This window comes from Schistocerca americana, chromosome 10 (genome assembly GCF_021461395.2).
Source record: "Schistocerca americana isolate TAMUIC-IGC-003095 chromosome 10, iqSchAmer2.1, whole genome shotgun sequence".
NCBI lineage: Eukaryota > Metazoa > Arthropoda > Insecta > Orthoptera > Acrididae > Schistocerca > Schistocerca americana.
In genome coordinates this window covers 171,712,544-171,728,866 of record NC_060128.1, presented here as the reverse complement: position 1 = coordinate 171,728,866, position 16,323 = coordinate 171,712,544, and the positions used below count along the sequence as shown (strand labels likewise).

Sequence of the window (16,323 nt, the reverse complement as noted above, 5' to 3'; positions counted from 1 at the left end):
CGAATTTGATCTGTAAAATAAAGGATTTCAATATTTATGACCAATGCTGCCACTTATCCAAAATACTTACTGTAATTGTATCTTCATGAAAAATATGAAATAAAAAATATAAACATTTGTAAAGCATTACTTTAATTTTATTTAAGAGATGCAGTCGATGCCACATCAGTGGCAGTATCAGTTCAGTTTCCAGAGGTGAAGTCTGTAATGTCTGGCTGAGTAAATTGTCTCAGAAAATATAACTACTCTCAGAATTCCAAGTCTTGTGTCCAGCCTGATTCTTTCAGTAGATACGATCGTACAGCAGCACAAAGAATCTGTGCACATTGAGAATTCTACAGCATAGTAAATGAGTAACAGCCACATGTGTACAAGATGAAATCGAGTCACAAAGTTAAGTGTGCCAATTGTGGTTGTTTTAAAAGAGTGCACAGACAGCCCAATGAGGTGATTAACCTGTAGTGTGCAAAGAGTGTAGTTCGGGCTGGAGGTGATTCTGTGATGTTTTGGATGTTTTGCCTGGAGGTGGTTCTGAGATGTTTTGGGAATATTTTTCCTGGAAGTGGTTCCATTATGTTTTGGAGATGCTTTTCATGCCATGACTCAGACCTACTCATTCAGATCACCATTAACAGAGATGTTTATTCAGCATTCTCAACGGCCACATCTGGACTTTTATTCTACATCTTCATTACAAGTATGTTGTAGACACTCCTGTTTTCCTAGATCACAACAGCAATGTTCACAGGCTTGCACGCACGCACCCACACTCGCACTCACACACTCTCTCTCTCTCTCTCTCTCTCTCTCTCTCTCTCTCTCTCTCTCTTAGTTAAATCTACGTCTGTATCTACATCTACACTCTGAAAAACCACTGTGAAGTCCACAATAGAGAGTAAGTCCCATTGTACCAGTTATTCTGGCTTCTTCCCATTCCATTCTAGTATTAAGCATAGGAATAATGATTGTCTAAATGCCTCTTTGTGTGCTGTAATTAATCTAATCTTTTTCTCATGATCCTGGTGTGAATGAGTGTAGGGGTTACAGTATATTCCTACAGTCATCATAGAAAGCTGGTTAGAAGGGCTAACTTGACTCCAAATTCAGTATAAAATCTGAAATGGATTCCATTGGGCTATGGAGCTTTGTTCAGTTTTAACGATTTCAGCTATTTCTCCACACCACCGACACTAAAACTTACTTCATTCATCTTTTCACTGGTTTGAGGATTAAGCTGGGGCAATTCTACTAGGTTTTCCCTTGTAAATGAACATTTGAAAAAAGGAGTTAAGCATTTCAGCTTTCACTGTGTTACCTTCAGTTCCAGTTCCTGCCTCATTCACTAAGGACTGGACCCTATCTTTGGTGCCATTAACAGCCTTTACATATGAGCAGAATTTCTTTGGGTATTGTGACAGATCTCTTGACAATATTATGCTACAGTAGTCATTGAAGGCATCACGCAGCCAAAAGGGGTTCATTCACCATCTCTCTATCTATAGCCCTATGCTTTGTTATACACCTATTCTGCAGTGATGTCTCCTTAGAACTTTCTTCCCAGTGACTGTATACCATGGAGTGTCCCTCACTGAGACTCGGTCACCCTATTGCACCTTGACTGGGCCTGTGAATCAATTGACCTGAAACCTATAGAAAATATCTGGGACAGTGGGTGAAACATAGCAAATCAATATACTCACGATCTGGTAGTTCTACTGCATCTAATCATTAATGAGGGGCTTTAGCTGATGATGGCATACCCAAAGATAATTGTGGATTCTCTTCCTCACCAAACTGAGGCCACTACTCTGTCTAGATCGAATGTTACATTGTATTAGTGTCATGTCTCTCAGTATTTACGAATATTTTGCCTGGTGAGCTTAAAGAGAGTGTAAATGATAACAGTTTCAATGTATCACAGTGGTGTATGAGACAAACAATTTGATATGGGACATTTGTGGTCTATCGAGCTGGGAAACAGTCTCAAATTGATTTTATGTATATAGACTGAAGTTGCGAGTGAAAATTTGTACTGAAACCAGGAATCAAACCCTGGTCTCCTGCTTACTAGGCAGGTGCGCTAGCCACTAAGTCACCTCGGCGCAGTGGTCACACAATTGCATGGATTACACTGGCGTGCTCCCTCCTTGATCTAAATTCTCACTGCCGTCCCAGTCTACTTTAAATTCCCCCTTCAGTCTATATGCATAAAATCATATCTATATGAGACCAGTAAAGTTTCTGTAGTTGTGTCATTTCATTTGTATAAGTCTTAAATTGGCCTACACAATTTGTCTAAGCTATAGCACATGGGCACTATACTAGATTTTCAATATTCTCTTGCACTCTTACACTATCAGCTTTGTTAGCTGTTTTATTAACATTATTAACTTAAACTTTCTTGTGAAGGTAATAAAAGAAAAAAAGGCTTTTGTAAATGTTGTGCACAATCTAATTATTTTTACTACTCAGTTTAATTTTAACCCTTACAGGCAAAGTAGTCTCACAGTAAGAAGGCCAGACAAATAGACTGATTTTACTGTTAATTCTATGCTGTTAAAATTCACAGTGTTTTGAGATAAATTTTGAACAAATGCCAATTTCATATTTTGTAAGTGCATGAACAAGGGGATATTTAATACATAAAAAATTAGCAAACAATCTCATGTGGCACACGTGCGCTCTAGCTTCATCAGTTTTTGTAAACCCGTTTGAAGTTTTTTCTCGGCTCAATACTCCTACATCAATTTGTTCATCTCAACTTCACAGACAACGCTGTGGTATGTTGCAAACAGTTATTGTTTATTTCTGGTATTCACACTTACTATAGGGATATACTTGCTGATCACCTGGAACAATTTCACATCAAATAGAAAAGAAACAAAATCTTCCCAAGGTATACCTATCTCTGGCTTCCCAACTCAATGCCTAGTGATGCTAGCCATGTTTTAATCTTAGGGTTTCTCCAGATAGCAAACAGTATATCCTAGAAGTCAAAATAGTTCTCTTTGCTGATGATACAAGTACTAAAGTCAGGCCTAATGGAGAAACTTCAGCACACCAAAAGATTATAAGATGGATATCAACAAAAGCAAACAAGAGTAATGGAATGTAGTCAGAATAAATCAGGTAATGAGATATTAAAGATATTAGATGAGTTTTGCTATCTGGGACAGTCAAAGGAAAATGAGACAGAGGAAAAAATTGGCCAGGTGCAAGTAGGACTTGCACTCTGAATGTTCTGTAGAAACTTAATCATGTATATAGACACCCGACCCATTTTGGGAATTTAGAATCTCAATGATTATTGCCTGTTATCCGATACCGAAAAGATATCAGTCCCAGGAATTACAAGGCTTTTGAGAATGTTTGAAGTTTGAAGTTGGATAACAAATGACAAAAAACAAATTTTTTGATGTGATGTAATTACAAATTAACAACATTCAGATTTTTTTCCTTTACTTGTACAGTGGAACTTCACTTCTCCCAAATTTTATGATTCTAGATCAAAGGGAGTATCCTATAGGTTTTAATGAGTAAGTGTGGGAGTATCAAAATATATGACAGAAATGGCCATATCTTTTGATTGCATTGACTTAGATGCTCAAATCATTTAGACCAGCAAGAGACTATAGACTTTAGTATGTGACACAAATTTTAGCTTGATTCGGCTACCTGTTCCTAAGGAAATAAGTTTTTAACAGTCAGTCAGTCAGACAGACAGACAGACAGACAACAAAGTGACCCTATAAGGGTTCTGTTTTAACTGATTAATGTTTCAAACCCCAAAAAGAAAGTAAACTTTTAATATTTCAAAAGTAATTGCCATAACTGTTAACTCATTTATCCCACTGTGACACAAAATAATCAATACCTTCACGGAAAAATGTTTGCTGTTGCATATGGAATCACGATTGTCCTTAGGTGTGCATCTTTTCATCCAAAACAAATTGACAACCACAAATGTTGTTCTTCAGGGCTCCAAAAATAAGGAAATTGCTTGGGAAGAGGTCGAGACTGTAAGGAGGCTGTGTAAGAGCTTCCCAGCACAACTCCTGAAGCGTAGTCTAAATGACCTCGGCAACACGTGGGCCTGCCTACCATGTGGGAAGCACTTACACATCATACAGTCCCAATCTCTCCCCATTTGATTTCCACATTTTGGAGCCATGAAGAAAGACATTTGTTGTTGCCAGTTTGCTTCAGACAAAGAGTGTATGCCTGGGTACAATTGTGGTTCTATGGACAACCACAAGCATCTTTCCATGAAGGCACTGACCATCTTGTCTCACAGCAGGATAAGTAAATTAACATTTATGGTGATTATTTTTGAAATAACAAACAGTTTACTTACTTTTTTCCCATGTGTCTCATTTTCATATGACTGCCCCTTAAAAGTCATGATAGCAACAGAAGAGGAGATATAAAATGCAGACTGGCAATAGCAAGAACCAAATTTGGCAAAAGACAAATTTGCTGTTGTCAAATGTAAAATTAAGTATTGCAAATTCAATTCAGAAGGTATCTGTCAGAAGTGCAGTCCTGTATGGAAATGAAAGGTAGATGATAAATTGATAGCAGTTCGATTTTCGGGGAAAATTTAAGTGTACATTGAAAGGATAGGCAAATGTGAAATGTATTTGTTGCAGTAGACAAGAAACTCAAATGCACAGAGGTAGAAACTTAAGCTGCATGTGAGATTGTTTGGGTATGACTTAGTACCAGAGGTGGGCATAAAATTATATTGGATCCTTCTATCGCCCACCGGACTCATCTTTTGACATAGCCAAAAACTTTAGAAGAAACCTCAGTTCTCTTGCATGTAAGTTCCCGAATCATACTGTGATCATTGGTGGAGATGTTAATTATCCGACAATTACTTGGGAAAATTGCAGTTTTGTTAGTGGTGGGTGCGATAGGATATGCTGTGAAACTTTACTAAATGCATTCTCTGAAAACTACCTAGAGCAGATAGTTATGAATCTCACTCATGATGGAAATATATTGGATCTAATGGCTACAAATAGACCTGACCTCTTTGAGGATGTCCACACTGGAACTGGTAACAGTGACCATGACTCGATTGTGGCAACAATGATTGCCAAAGTACAAAGGACAACTATAACAAGCAGAAAGATATATATGTTCAGTAAACTAGATAAAAACTTATTAGTGTCGTATCTCAATGAGGAACTTGAAACTTTCAGCACATGGCAGGAGCATGTAGAGGAACTCTGGCTGAAGTTTAAAAGAATAGTTGACCATGCACCGGATAGAAATGTACCCAGTAGAGCAGTTCATAATGGGTGGGACCTCCATAGTTTACAGTAACTGTAAAGAAACTTCTAAAGAAACAGAGATCACTGCATAATAGGTGTAATACAAAGCGTGGGGCTGTAGATAGAGAGAAGCTGAATGAAACGCATTTGGCTGTCAGAGAGCAATGTGTGATGCCTTCAATGACTGCCATAGCAGAATATTGTCAAGCGATCTTTCACAGTAGCCAATGAAATTCTGGTCATATGTTAAGGCTCTGGATTGAGGATCTCTTAGTAGGGAGGACGCAACATGTTATCTTGGATGGAGAGTCATCGTTAGATGCAGAAGTACCTTCGGGTGTGCCACAGGAAAGTGTGCTGGAACCCTTGCTGTTCATTTTGTACATTAATGACCTAGCAGACAACATTAATAGTAAAATCAGGCTTTTTGCAGATGATGCAGTTATCTATAATGAAGTACTATTTGAAAGAAGATCCATAGGTTTTCAGTCAGATCTTGATACGATTTCAACATGGTACAGAGATTGGAAACTTGCTTTAAATGTTCAGAAATGAAAATTTTGCACTCCACAAAATGAAAAAAAATGTAGTATCCTATGACCGGAATATCAATGAGTCACTGTTGGAATCAGCCAAACAAATATCTCGATGTAACGCTTTGTAGGGACATGAAATAGAATTATCATACAGGTTCAGTTACGGGTAAAGCAGGTGGTAGACTTAGGTTTATTGGTAGATTACTGGGGAAGTGCAATCAATCTACACAGGAGATTGCTTACAAATCACTTGCGGGACCAGTTCTAGAGTATTGCTCAATTGTGTGGAACCCGTACCAGACGGGACTAACAGGGAATACAGAACGCATACAGAGAAGGTGAATGGTCACAGTTTTGTTCTATCCATTGGAGAGTGTGGCAGATCCTGAAGGAACAGAAATGGCAGATTCTTGAAAACAGATGTAAACTAATCTGAGAAAGTCTATTAACAAAATTTCAAAGAACCAGATTTAAATGATTACGCTAGGGACATACTATAACTCCCTATGTATCGCTCACTCAGGGATCGTGAGGATAAGATTAGAATAATTTGTGCACGCACAGAGACATTCAAACAATCATTCTTCCCATGCTCCATACCTGAAAGGAACAGGAAGAAACCATAATAACTGGTACAATGGGACATACCCTCTGCCACGCATCTCACGGTGATTTGCAGACTATAGATGTAGGTGCAGATGTGCATGTAGATAAACACTTCGGATGAGAAGAGAACAGAAGTTTTCAAAATTAGGTGCTACTAGAGGAGAATGCTTAAGCTTAAGTCACGCATATAGCAAGCAAGGACAAAGAAATTTGTGGTACAACTTGACTAAATGAAGGGGGTAATTGATTGGATACATCCTGAGGCCTCAAGGAATCATCAGTTTGGCAACTGAGGGGGCGGGGGGGGGGGGGGGAGGGATATATATATATATATATATATATATATATATATATATATATATATATATATATATAATGGAAGGAAACATTCCACGTGGGAAAAAATATATATAAAAAACAAAGATGAGGTGACTTACCGAACAAAAGCGCTGGCAGGTCGATAGACACACAAACAAACACAAACACACACACAAAATTCAAGCTTTCGCAACAAACTGTTGCCTCATCAGGAAAGAGGGAAGGAGAGGGGAAGACGAAAGGAAGTGGGTTTTAAGGGAGAGGGTAAGGAGTCATTCCAATCCCGGGAGCAGAAAGACTTACCTTAGGGGGAAAAAAGGACAGGTATACACTCGCACACACGCACATATCCATCCACACATACAGACACAAGCAGACATATTTAAATATGTCTGCTTGTGTCTGTATGTGTGGATGGATATGTGCGTGTGTGCGAGTGTATACCTGTCCTTTTTTCCCCCTAAGGTAAGTCTTTCCGCTCCCGGGATTGGAATGACTCCTTACCCTCTCCCTTAAAACCCACTTCCTTTCGTCTTCCCCTCTCCTTCCCTCTTTCCTGATGAGGCAACAGTTTGTTGCAAAAGCTTGAATTTTGTGTGTGTGTTTGTGTTTGTTTGTGTGTCTATCGACCTGCCAGCGCTTTTGTTCGGTAAGTCACCTCATCTTTGTTTTTTATATATATATATATAATGAGAGAGAGAGAGAGAGAGAGAGAGAGAGAGAGAGAGAGAGAGAGAGAGAGAGAGAGAGTGTGTGTGGGGGGGGGGGGGGGGGGGGAGAGGGAGGTAAATATTGAGGAGGAAGTCCAAGGCTTGAATACAATAAGCAGTTTCAAAAGTTTGTAGGTTACAGTAGCTATTCCTTAATGTACAGACTTAGCACAGGATAGACTAGAGTGGAGAGTTGCATCAACCCAGTTTTTGGGCTCACAATCAAAAGAACAACAACAGCAACTGGAAAATAAAAATATTGTGGAATTAGGATATCCCTGGCACTCCCGAGGATAGGGATTATGGTAGGGGTAGGTGAGGGAATTAGGTGACACGCACACAACACTCTGCCAACGCCTAGAGATACTTCAACCAAATGTGGTGCACATATCGCTTACCATCTAGGAAAAAATATTGTGGGTGTAAATACAATCCTATTACTGTCAGCAGGCCTCTTGGTGGGAGGGGGACAACACATAGGTTGGGATAAACAAGGTATTTGCTCGTTCTGGGTGATCAGCTGATTTAAGCCAAAAGTGTGATTTATTATTCAATGCAAACCTGTAACAAGCACTCCCATATTTGCAGGGGACTCGAACTGAGGTTTGGACAGGCGAAGGGTCACGAATGTAGTTGGAAGTGGCACCCTGCCCGTCTCCACTTTGCTGCTTCTCTTCTGTGCCTCCACTCACTCGTTCCAAATCCTTCACTGGCCTCGGTGACGGCTGCCTCTGTATAGGCTCCTCTTCCGACGGCTTCTCCGTGGCCGGCCCGTCGGAATCACCATCGTCGCTCATCTGGTGGATGGCCGAGGTGGGTGCCACATCCTCATGAGCCCCCGTGTCCGCCACCCCGCTGTCCCTATCGACACTGGCATTGGTGTCCCGTGCCGGGCTCTTCTCTTCCGTCACCGCCACTCCACGCACCTTCTCGGTGCCCGATTCTTCACTAGAGAGCTCTTCTATCCTCCGCTTGGCCCGCTCGGTTGCCGCTAACAACCACTTTGGCACATACTTGCTAGCAGACACGGGAGATGCGTCACTAGGGCCATTCTTCGTGTTGTCACTCAGTACATCCGGATCTGTCAATTCACCACTCAGGTCCGCAGTACTACTAACACCGGCAAGCGCCACAGACATTTTTCCACCGGGATCATCAGCTGCAGGTGTAACTGTAATGGTACACAACGATTCTTCATTTATAGATGGCACATCCGTTTCTTCTACTTTAAATGACTTCTCCTCAGTCTTGGCACCATTATTTATATTGTCACTACTAGAAGTGCCTTCTTCAGATGGGGAACCATTAGGTGAACTAACTTTTACACAGTAGCAGTAGCTGTCTGGTAGAAAGGAAAATCTGTCGCCTATCTTCAGCTCCACAGAAGAAGATTTCGTTATCACTTTCTCATCGTTGTAATAACATGGATTGAGGCTTGTCTGAAAAATAAAATCATGAAAAATTGCAACATCACAAGTTATCATATTTGTCAAATAATAAAGACATTAACATAGTGTTTAAATAAGACAAACTGGATTATGCAGTGCTTTACTCACAGAAGTAAGTTCAATTTTTCCATCCTCTGAAACTTTAATCTGGGCATGTGTTCGGGACACTCTTTTATCAGTGCACTGCAAATAAAAGTAACAAATAAAACACCGACCATACAATTAAGACTTCACAGTTGGTGTTTACATCCTCATCAATACTGGTTTTTTGATGGATTAGTCTGTGGTCTAAGGCACAGGGACTCTTCAATCATTATCGTAATAGGATGCATAGAGGGGTCACAGAAATTCTTAAACACAAAAGAACCTTAACAGAAAAGAAGAAATGTAATTAGGAAAGTTGTGTACCTAAATGCTAAACAAAGCAACAGCATCTGCTGGGCTCTTTTCTTCTGCCACATCCCCTTCACACACCTTCTCAGTCCCCGATCTTCACCGGAGAACTGTCTACACAAACACTATAATATCACATCTCAACAACTGTGAGGTTAAAAGTAGACAGTTTCAGAGAGCTGAGTAAGTTTACATTGAATCAACGACAACCTACATTTCCAAAATCACAGAAGGAGATGAAATCGCAAGCAAAACAATATGCCTTAGACCACAGTTCAGTCCTCAGAATCCTAACATCACCAAGGGTGAATGAAACAGAGTCAGACTGACCCAGTAAAACATTTAATCAATACTGCACTGCTTGATAGTTGCTGAGGAACAACTGACACTTGCTAAGAACAAGCGACAATTGCTCAGAAAACCTCACCAATAATAGTAAAAGGAAAAGCTGAGGGCGAATGAATAAATTGCAGCAAAGGCTGTGCACGAATGCTTTATATGCATTCTACAGTTCAAGTATGGTGTTTGACGAAGGCTGTTGTGGAACCAATTAGTGTAACATTTCCTGTTGTAAGATAACATCTCTGCAAGACATTAGTTAAGCATTTAAGACTGTGGATGAGCAGCTGGACGGCTTGAAGCCGATAAAAATGTCGTTAGTCTGGCCACAGTAATGGGTGGTTCCAGAAGCATTATCTCCAATTAAAAAAGGCCACTGAATGTGAAAATGCTATGAGAATGCATGCTGGTGGTCGTAGATGGATCAACTTAGTGCACGAGGATCGATACATAGCGAAAAGGATACATGGCGAAAAGGATCACACATCTAACTCCTAGGCAGATTGCTGCAGACCTGCCAACCGGTACTTCACGGCGATTAAATCAGGCTGGTTTGTACACTTGGAAGCTCTGTTAAATGCAACCAGCTTCAACCACAACACCACCGAGAAAGAGTTTATTGGCATCTAGAGCATGTTGGTTGGGGTTAGCATCAGTGGTCCAGAGTGATGTTCTCTTATGATTCCTGCTTACTGTGGCATGTGATTCTCACCACCAGTTAATGTAGAGAGAGAGAGAGAGAGAGAGAGAGAGAGAGAGAGAGAGAGAGAGAGAGAGAGAGAGAGAATGCATTACACACTACAGACTGTTGATGAATGTCACTGGTATGGCCTAACCATTGTGGTGAGGGTAGGCATTATGTGCAATGGTTGAATACAGCTGCATATCTTTGCGTGAGATACCGTTACAGCATGGGAGTACTGTAGGGAGATAATTATGGATCATGCTCATTTGTTTAGCGGTATGGTAGGTCGTAACTTTCTGTTTATGGATGAGAATTCCCATCCACATGAGACTGCTGAGGTCTCGGATGCAGTGGATAGTGAAGATATTGAATTGTATGGGATGACCTGCATACTCCCCAATCCTAAAACCTATATAGCATGTCTCGGATGCTCTTAGCAGATAAATTTCTCAACGAGAACCGTGCAAGAACTGAAAATCACCTCAAGAGAGAAGTGGGAAAATATCCCCCAAGGGCTCCTCAACATTTTGATAACCATCATGAATAACAGGTGCAAAATGTGGATTAGCGTCACAGGAGGACATATTCATTACTGATAGTCTGAGATTGATCTTTATGTCGAGTCTTCTTTATAAATATATCACTCCATCTCTATTACATATGTACTCTGTTCCATGTCATCCATAATTGCCTGTGATTATTCCTATTCAGCAAAGGCCCTGTTCCTTGACAACTGTCAAGCAGTGTATGACATTAAATATGCTCGGACAAAATTTAATATTATGTTAGTAGAACTAGCAGGAGGAGAAGCAGCAGCTGCATCGCAATTAAAAACATAACCAACTGACTGCAGGAAATATGTAATATAGGCAACAAAAACAATCTAATAAAGTGTCATTTCAAGTGTCCTCACTTTAGATAGGAGAATAAATAGGACATGGAAAAGATAAATGAAACATGCTACTTCTGTTGCTCTGTGTCAATTATCCAACTTCATAGACCTTGTGTTTTCCATTTGTTCAACTGCCCAATCTTTTAATTTAAAAACAAACACCAGTAATGGACTAGGCCCTAAACCTGTTCCGACTAGCCAACTGTTGCCTACGAGGCAGTATGGTGAGTGATCTACTGATTAAGAGACACATGATCACAGTAATGGACTAGGCCCTAAACCTGTTCCGACTAGCCAACTGTTGCCTACGAGGCAGTATGGTGAGTGATCTACTGATTAAGAGACACATGATCAGCATGTCACCAATCTCTCCAGCCATTATTGCCAGTAGACGAATCCTGCTGGTGCTGTTACTTCTTTATTCAAGCATCTCCTCTTCTGGCATCATGAGTGAAACCCGTTATCTCAGAAAAATCCGAGGAGGTGCCTTCTTATTTAAAGAGTTTCAAATTATGCCATTTGCATCCCTTGTGTGTTATTAATCTTCTCATTTAAACAGCTTCCTATTAATTATGCACAAGGGATTATACACTGAGCTGAAAATGTGCGATAGTGGTGTGCACATATACAGACGACAGTAGTACCACATCCACAAGGTATAAAAGGGCAGTGCATGGCAGAACTGTCATTTATACTTAGGTGATTCACATGAGAAGGTTTCCAGTCTGATTATGGCTGCACATTGGGAATTAACAGACTTTGAACGTAGAATGGTAGTTGGAGTTAGACAGAGGGGACGTTCCATTTCATAAATCATAAGGAATTCAATATCCTGAATCTACAGGGTCAAGAGTGTGCCAAGACTACCACATTTCAGGCATTAAGTCTCACTACAGACAATGTAGTGGTCGACGGCCTTCATGTAACAACTGAGAGCAGCAGTGTTTGTGTAGAGTTGTCAGTCCTAACATATAAGAAACACTGAGTTAAATAACAACAGAAATTATTGTGGGATGTATCCATTATGGCAGTGCAGCAAAATTTGGTGCTAATGGGCTACGGCATCAGATAACTGACACTAGCACCTTTGCTAACAGCACCACATCACCTGCAGCACCGCTCCTGGGTTCGTGACCATATTGATTGGACCCTAGATGACTGGAATACCTAGGCTTGGTCAGATGAATCTCAATTTCAATTGTGTTTGCAGACTCCAGGAAGCCATAGACCCAGGTTGTTAACAGGGCACTGTGCAAACTGGTGATGGCTCCTCAATAGCGTGGGTGTTTATGTGCAATGGACTGGGTCCTCTGGTCCAACTGAACCAATCACTGACTGGAAATTGTTATTTTTGACCCCTTGAGGCCATTTGCAGCCATTCGTGGACTTCACGTTTCCAATCAATGAAAGAATTTTTACTGATGACAATGCACCAGCTCGCTGGGCCTCAGTTGTTCTTGACTGGTTTGAAGAACATTCTGGACAATTCGAATGAATGATTCAGTCACCCATATTGTTCGATATGAGCCACATCGAACATTCGTGAGATATAACTTAGAGGTCAGTTCGTGTATAAAATCTGGCACCTGCAACACTTTTGCAATTATAGGTGGCTGTAAAGGCAAGATGGCTCAATATTTCTGCAGGAAACTTCGAACGACTTGTTGAGCCCATGCCACGTTGAGTTGCTGCATGACAACTGGGAAAAGGAGGTCCGACATGATATTAAGAGATATGCCATGACTTTTGCAACCTCCACCACTTGAATTTATACAAAGAAAGAAAGAACAAAAGAAAGAAAGAACAAGTAAAAAATTAAATCCCTGTATTGGATCTTTTGTTGTGCATTACTGTGAGCATTGTTTCATAACTTTTCAGCACATTAAACCAGACTGGGACTCAAACCCAAAACCCTGCCTTTTTCTAGCAAATCCTTTTACCATCTGAGATATCCAAGCATGACACACAACCTGCCCACATAGCTTTAGCTCCTCCAGTGCCTGTCTCTAACTTGCCAAACTTCACAGAAGTTTTCCTGCATACCAAGCCCGACTAGTGCTCCTCGAAGAAAGGATGCTGTGGAGACACCGCTTAGCCATGGCCTGGGGGACTGTTTTCTGGATGAAATTATCACTGTGAATTGGAATTTCTGCTGTATGGAAACTGCCTGCTGGACCAGGACTCAAACCTGAAACTTCACCTTATGTGGGCAATACTCTTATCAACAGGCATGCCTAGCAATCAACCTCCGCAGCTTCAGTTCTGCCAATTCTTGTCTTCCATTTTGTGAACTTTCCCAAATGTCCTATCTAAGAATGGGTCATTAAAGAAACAGAGCATTATGTCTGACTGGTCAATGATGAGGATGGAAATGTCTTTTCACAGCCCCCATTCCAGATTCACATAAGGTGCTTTAAGGGACGATATTTATGAAACTGAAAGAAAATGTAAATTTTCACTTTATATTTTATCAGAATAACACACTGACAGTAAGTTTCTAAAGTTTCAATGATGAAATCACATCCAAAGTGCCTGAAAAATAATTAAATATGTGGCATGACCTACCTGCCACGCCCACTTTTTGAAGAAACACTTCAATACCAGCTTGATAAACAACAGTTCTGTTGATAATATTGGCTTCCAAATTGTTTCCTGGATATTGTCAAGCCAACTTACAGGTTTCTGATTGGTCCTGAACTTCTAAAAAAAGTGTGTTAATGGCAAAACCCAGAATCAAAATAAGTCTCCAAATTCACTCATATGAAAACTCTACCCTGAAACCACAGTGTTTAATGATTGAAACATAGGGAGGATGAAAGTATTAGAGAGAATGGGCTTTAACATAAGAAACTTCAGTCAAGACATCTTGAGAAAAATAAATTTACAGCATCTTCCTGATGCTGAAAAGTCAGTTGAAGATGTGGCAAAGAAAAGAATGTAGAAAAACAAGAAACCAGAATAGAAGCCTTGAAGAGAAAGCGGACCCTGAGTACAAATCTGGGACCTTCTGATGAGGTGACATAAGAAAAAAAAAACATTAAGTCAAACCTCAATTTCATTTCCACAAAATTATGTTTTTTAAAAGTTTATGCACTTTTTTTCTCAGAATCTATCATGGCTAGAATTATGAAGTTTTGTACACTCATTTCTATAAACCCAATAAATGTTGTCTCAAGAGCAAATTTTGAAATCCCAAGTGTAAGCTGAGATATGGGGCAAAGCACTTGGAATTTTGCACGAGTTTTATATTATACTTACAGAATTATAATCAGATAAATTATTAAACTTCTCCATTTGATACATTTAAAAAAACCTCATGAGAGAAGTTAATGTAAATGCATTAAACAGAGAAAATTTTGTAGAAATCTCTTGAATAGTTTCTGAGAAAAAGGTACATATATCATTTTTTTGAAGTAAATTTTTTAGATCCCATAAAAAAGTTAAATACATGTAATTCAAGGAACTTAACAGTAAATGTGTTCATTTCATGTAAAGTATGGTACAAAATTTCATTGCTGTATCTACAAAATTGTGATTTGGCGCATCTTTTAAATAGTGTGTTTTTCATGAATGTCCCCATTAAGGAGATCCCAGAAAACTCTATTTAGGATGCCCATACACGGACTCAAACCTCACTCTGCCCTTATGTGCACACAGTGACTTAGCTGTTAAGCCCCCTTGCTCAGTTAGCTATACAAGGAATATCTGGAAGTAAGAATGACAGGTCACTGCTTACCTTCTGCAGGCAAAATTCCAAGTACTGCCAATGGACACAATCAGATTCAGAGCAAACAAAATTAGGAAAAAAAGACTCAATTAATTTCTTTAATTACATGTTCTTAACCACAGTAAACTTCTTCAAAGCTGAAATACTTTTACCACCACCGAGAGTGTGAATTTTGTAAAATGAAAGTTTCTTGTGAGCTATCAGCTGATTTTGGTAGATGACCATTGATCATCAAGTACTTCAACAATGAACATCACTTCACAGCCATTGGAATAGCACAGAAGTATACAAAAAACTTGCCACCAAAGGCAGAGAATCACATGCTTTACACTTCATCAGTAGTTCTGATTAAGTGCCAAGTTGGAGTGACTAGTATGCTTGCTCCAAACTGCTTAGGTAACAGAACCCACTATGTTGTCCTTGACGGAGAATGTTCATCTGAGACAAGTGTATTGACAGGAGGGTGCCAGGGAAGTGTAATAGGACCACTGTTGTTTCTGTTGTTTTATATAGTAAAATGATATGGCAGACAGGACAGGGTGGGCAGCAATCTGTGGTTGTTTGCTGATGATGCCATGGTGTATGGTAAGGTGTCGAGGCTGAGTGACATAAGGAAGATACAAGACAACTTAGAGAAAATTTCCAGATTGTGTGGTGAATGGCAGCTAAACCTTAATGTGGAAAAATGTAAATTGATGCAGATGAGTAGGAAGAACAGACCTGTAATGTTTGGATACAGTATTACTAGTGTCCTGCTTGAAACAGTCAAGTCATTCAAACATACATGAGTGTAACGCTGAAAGCGACATGAGATGGAATGAGCATGTGAGAACTGTAGTAGGGAAGGCAAATAGTCACCTTCAATTTATTGGGAGAATTTTAGGAAAGAGTAAAGGAGACTGCAAATAGGACACTGGTGCAACCTATTCTTGAGTACTGCTCAAGTGTTTGGGATCCGTACCAAGTCAGATTCAAGGACAACATCAAAGCAATTCAGAGGCTGGCTGCTAAATTTGTTACCAGTGGTTTCGAACAATATTTAAGTGTTATGGAAATGCCTCGAGAACTCAAACGGGAATCCCTGGAGGGAAGGCGATGTTCTTTTTGAGAAACACTGTTGACAAAATTTAGAGGAAAGGCATTTGAAGCTGACTGCCATACGATTCTACTGCTGCCAACATAGATAGTGTGTAAGGACCACAAAGATAAGATACAAGAAATTAAAGCTCATACAGAGGCATACAGACAGTCACTTTTCCCTCACTCTATTTGCAAGTAGAACAGGGAAGGAAATGACTAATAGTGGTACAGGGTACCCTCTGCCATGCACTGTACGGTGGCTTGCGGAGTATCGATGTAGATGTAGATTTCTGGTATTACCAAAGGAGGC

At 40.0% G+C, this 16,323-nt stretch overlaps 1 protein-coding gene across 1 annotated transcript in view; it reads right to left on the bottom strand.

Annotated features, from left to right (window-relative positions):
• Positions 1-16,323, bottom strand: part of LOC124552496 (aprataxin and PNK-like factor) — a 77,446-nt gene that overhangs the window by 17,580 nt on the left and 43,543 nt on the right. The window contains exons 2-3 of the mRNA XM_047126779.1: positions 9,006-9,080; positions 8,011-8,888 (exon numbers count right to left, since the gene is read on the bottom strand). Coding sequence (XP_046982735.1) covers positions 8,011-8,888; positions 9,006-9,080 — 953 coding nt within the window. The remainder of the gene's footprint in view (positions 1-8,010; positions 8,889-9,005; positions 9,081-16,323) is intronic.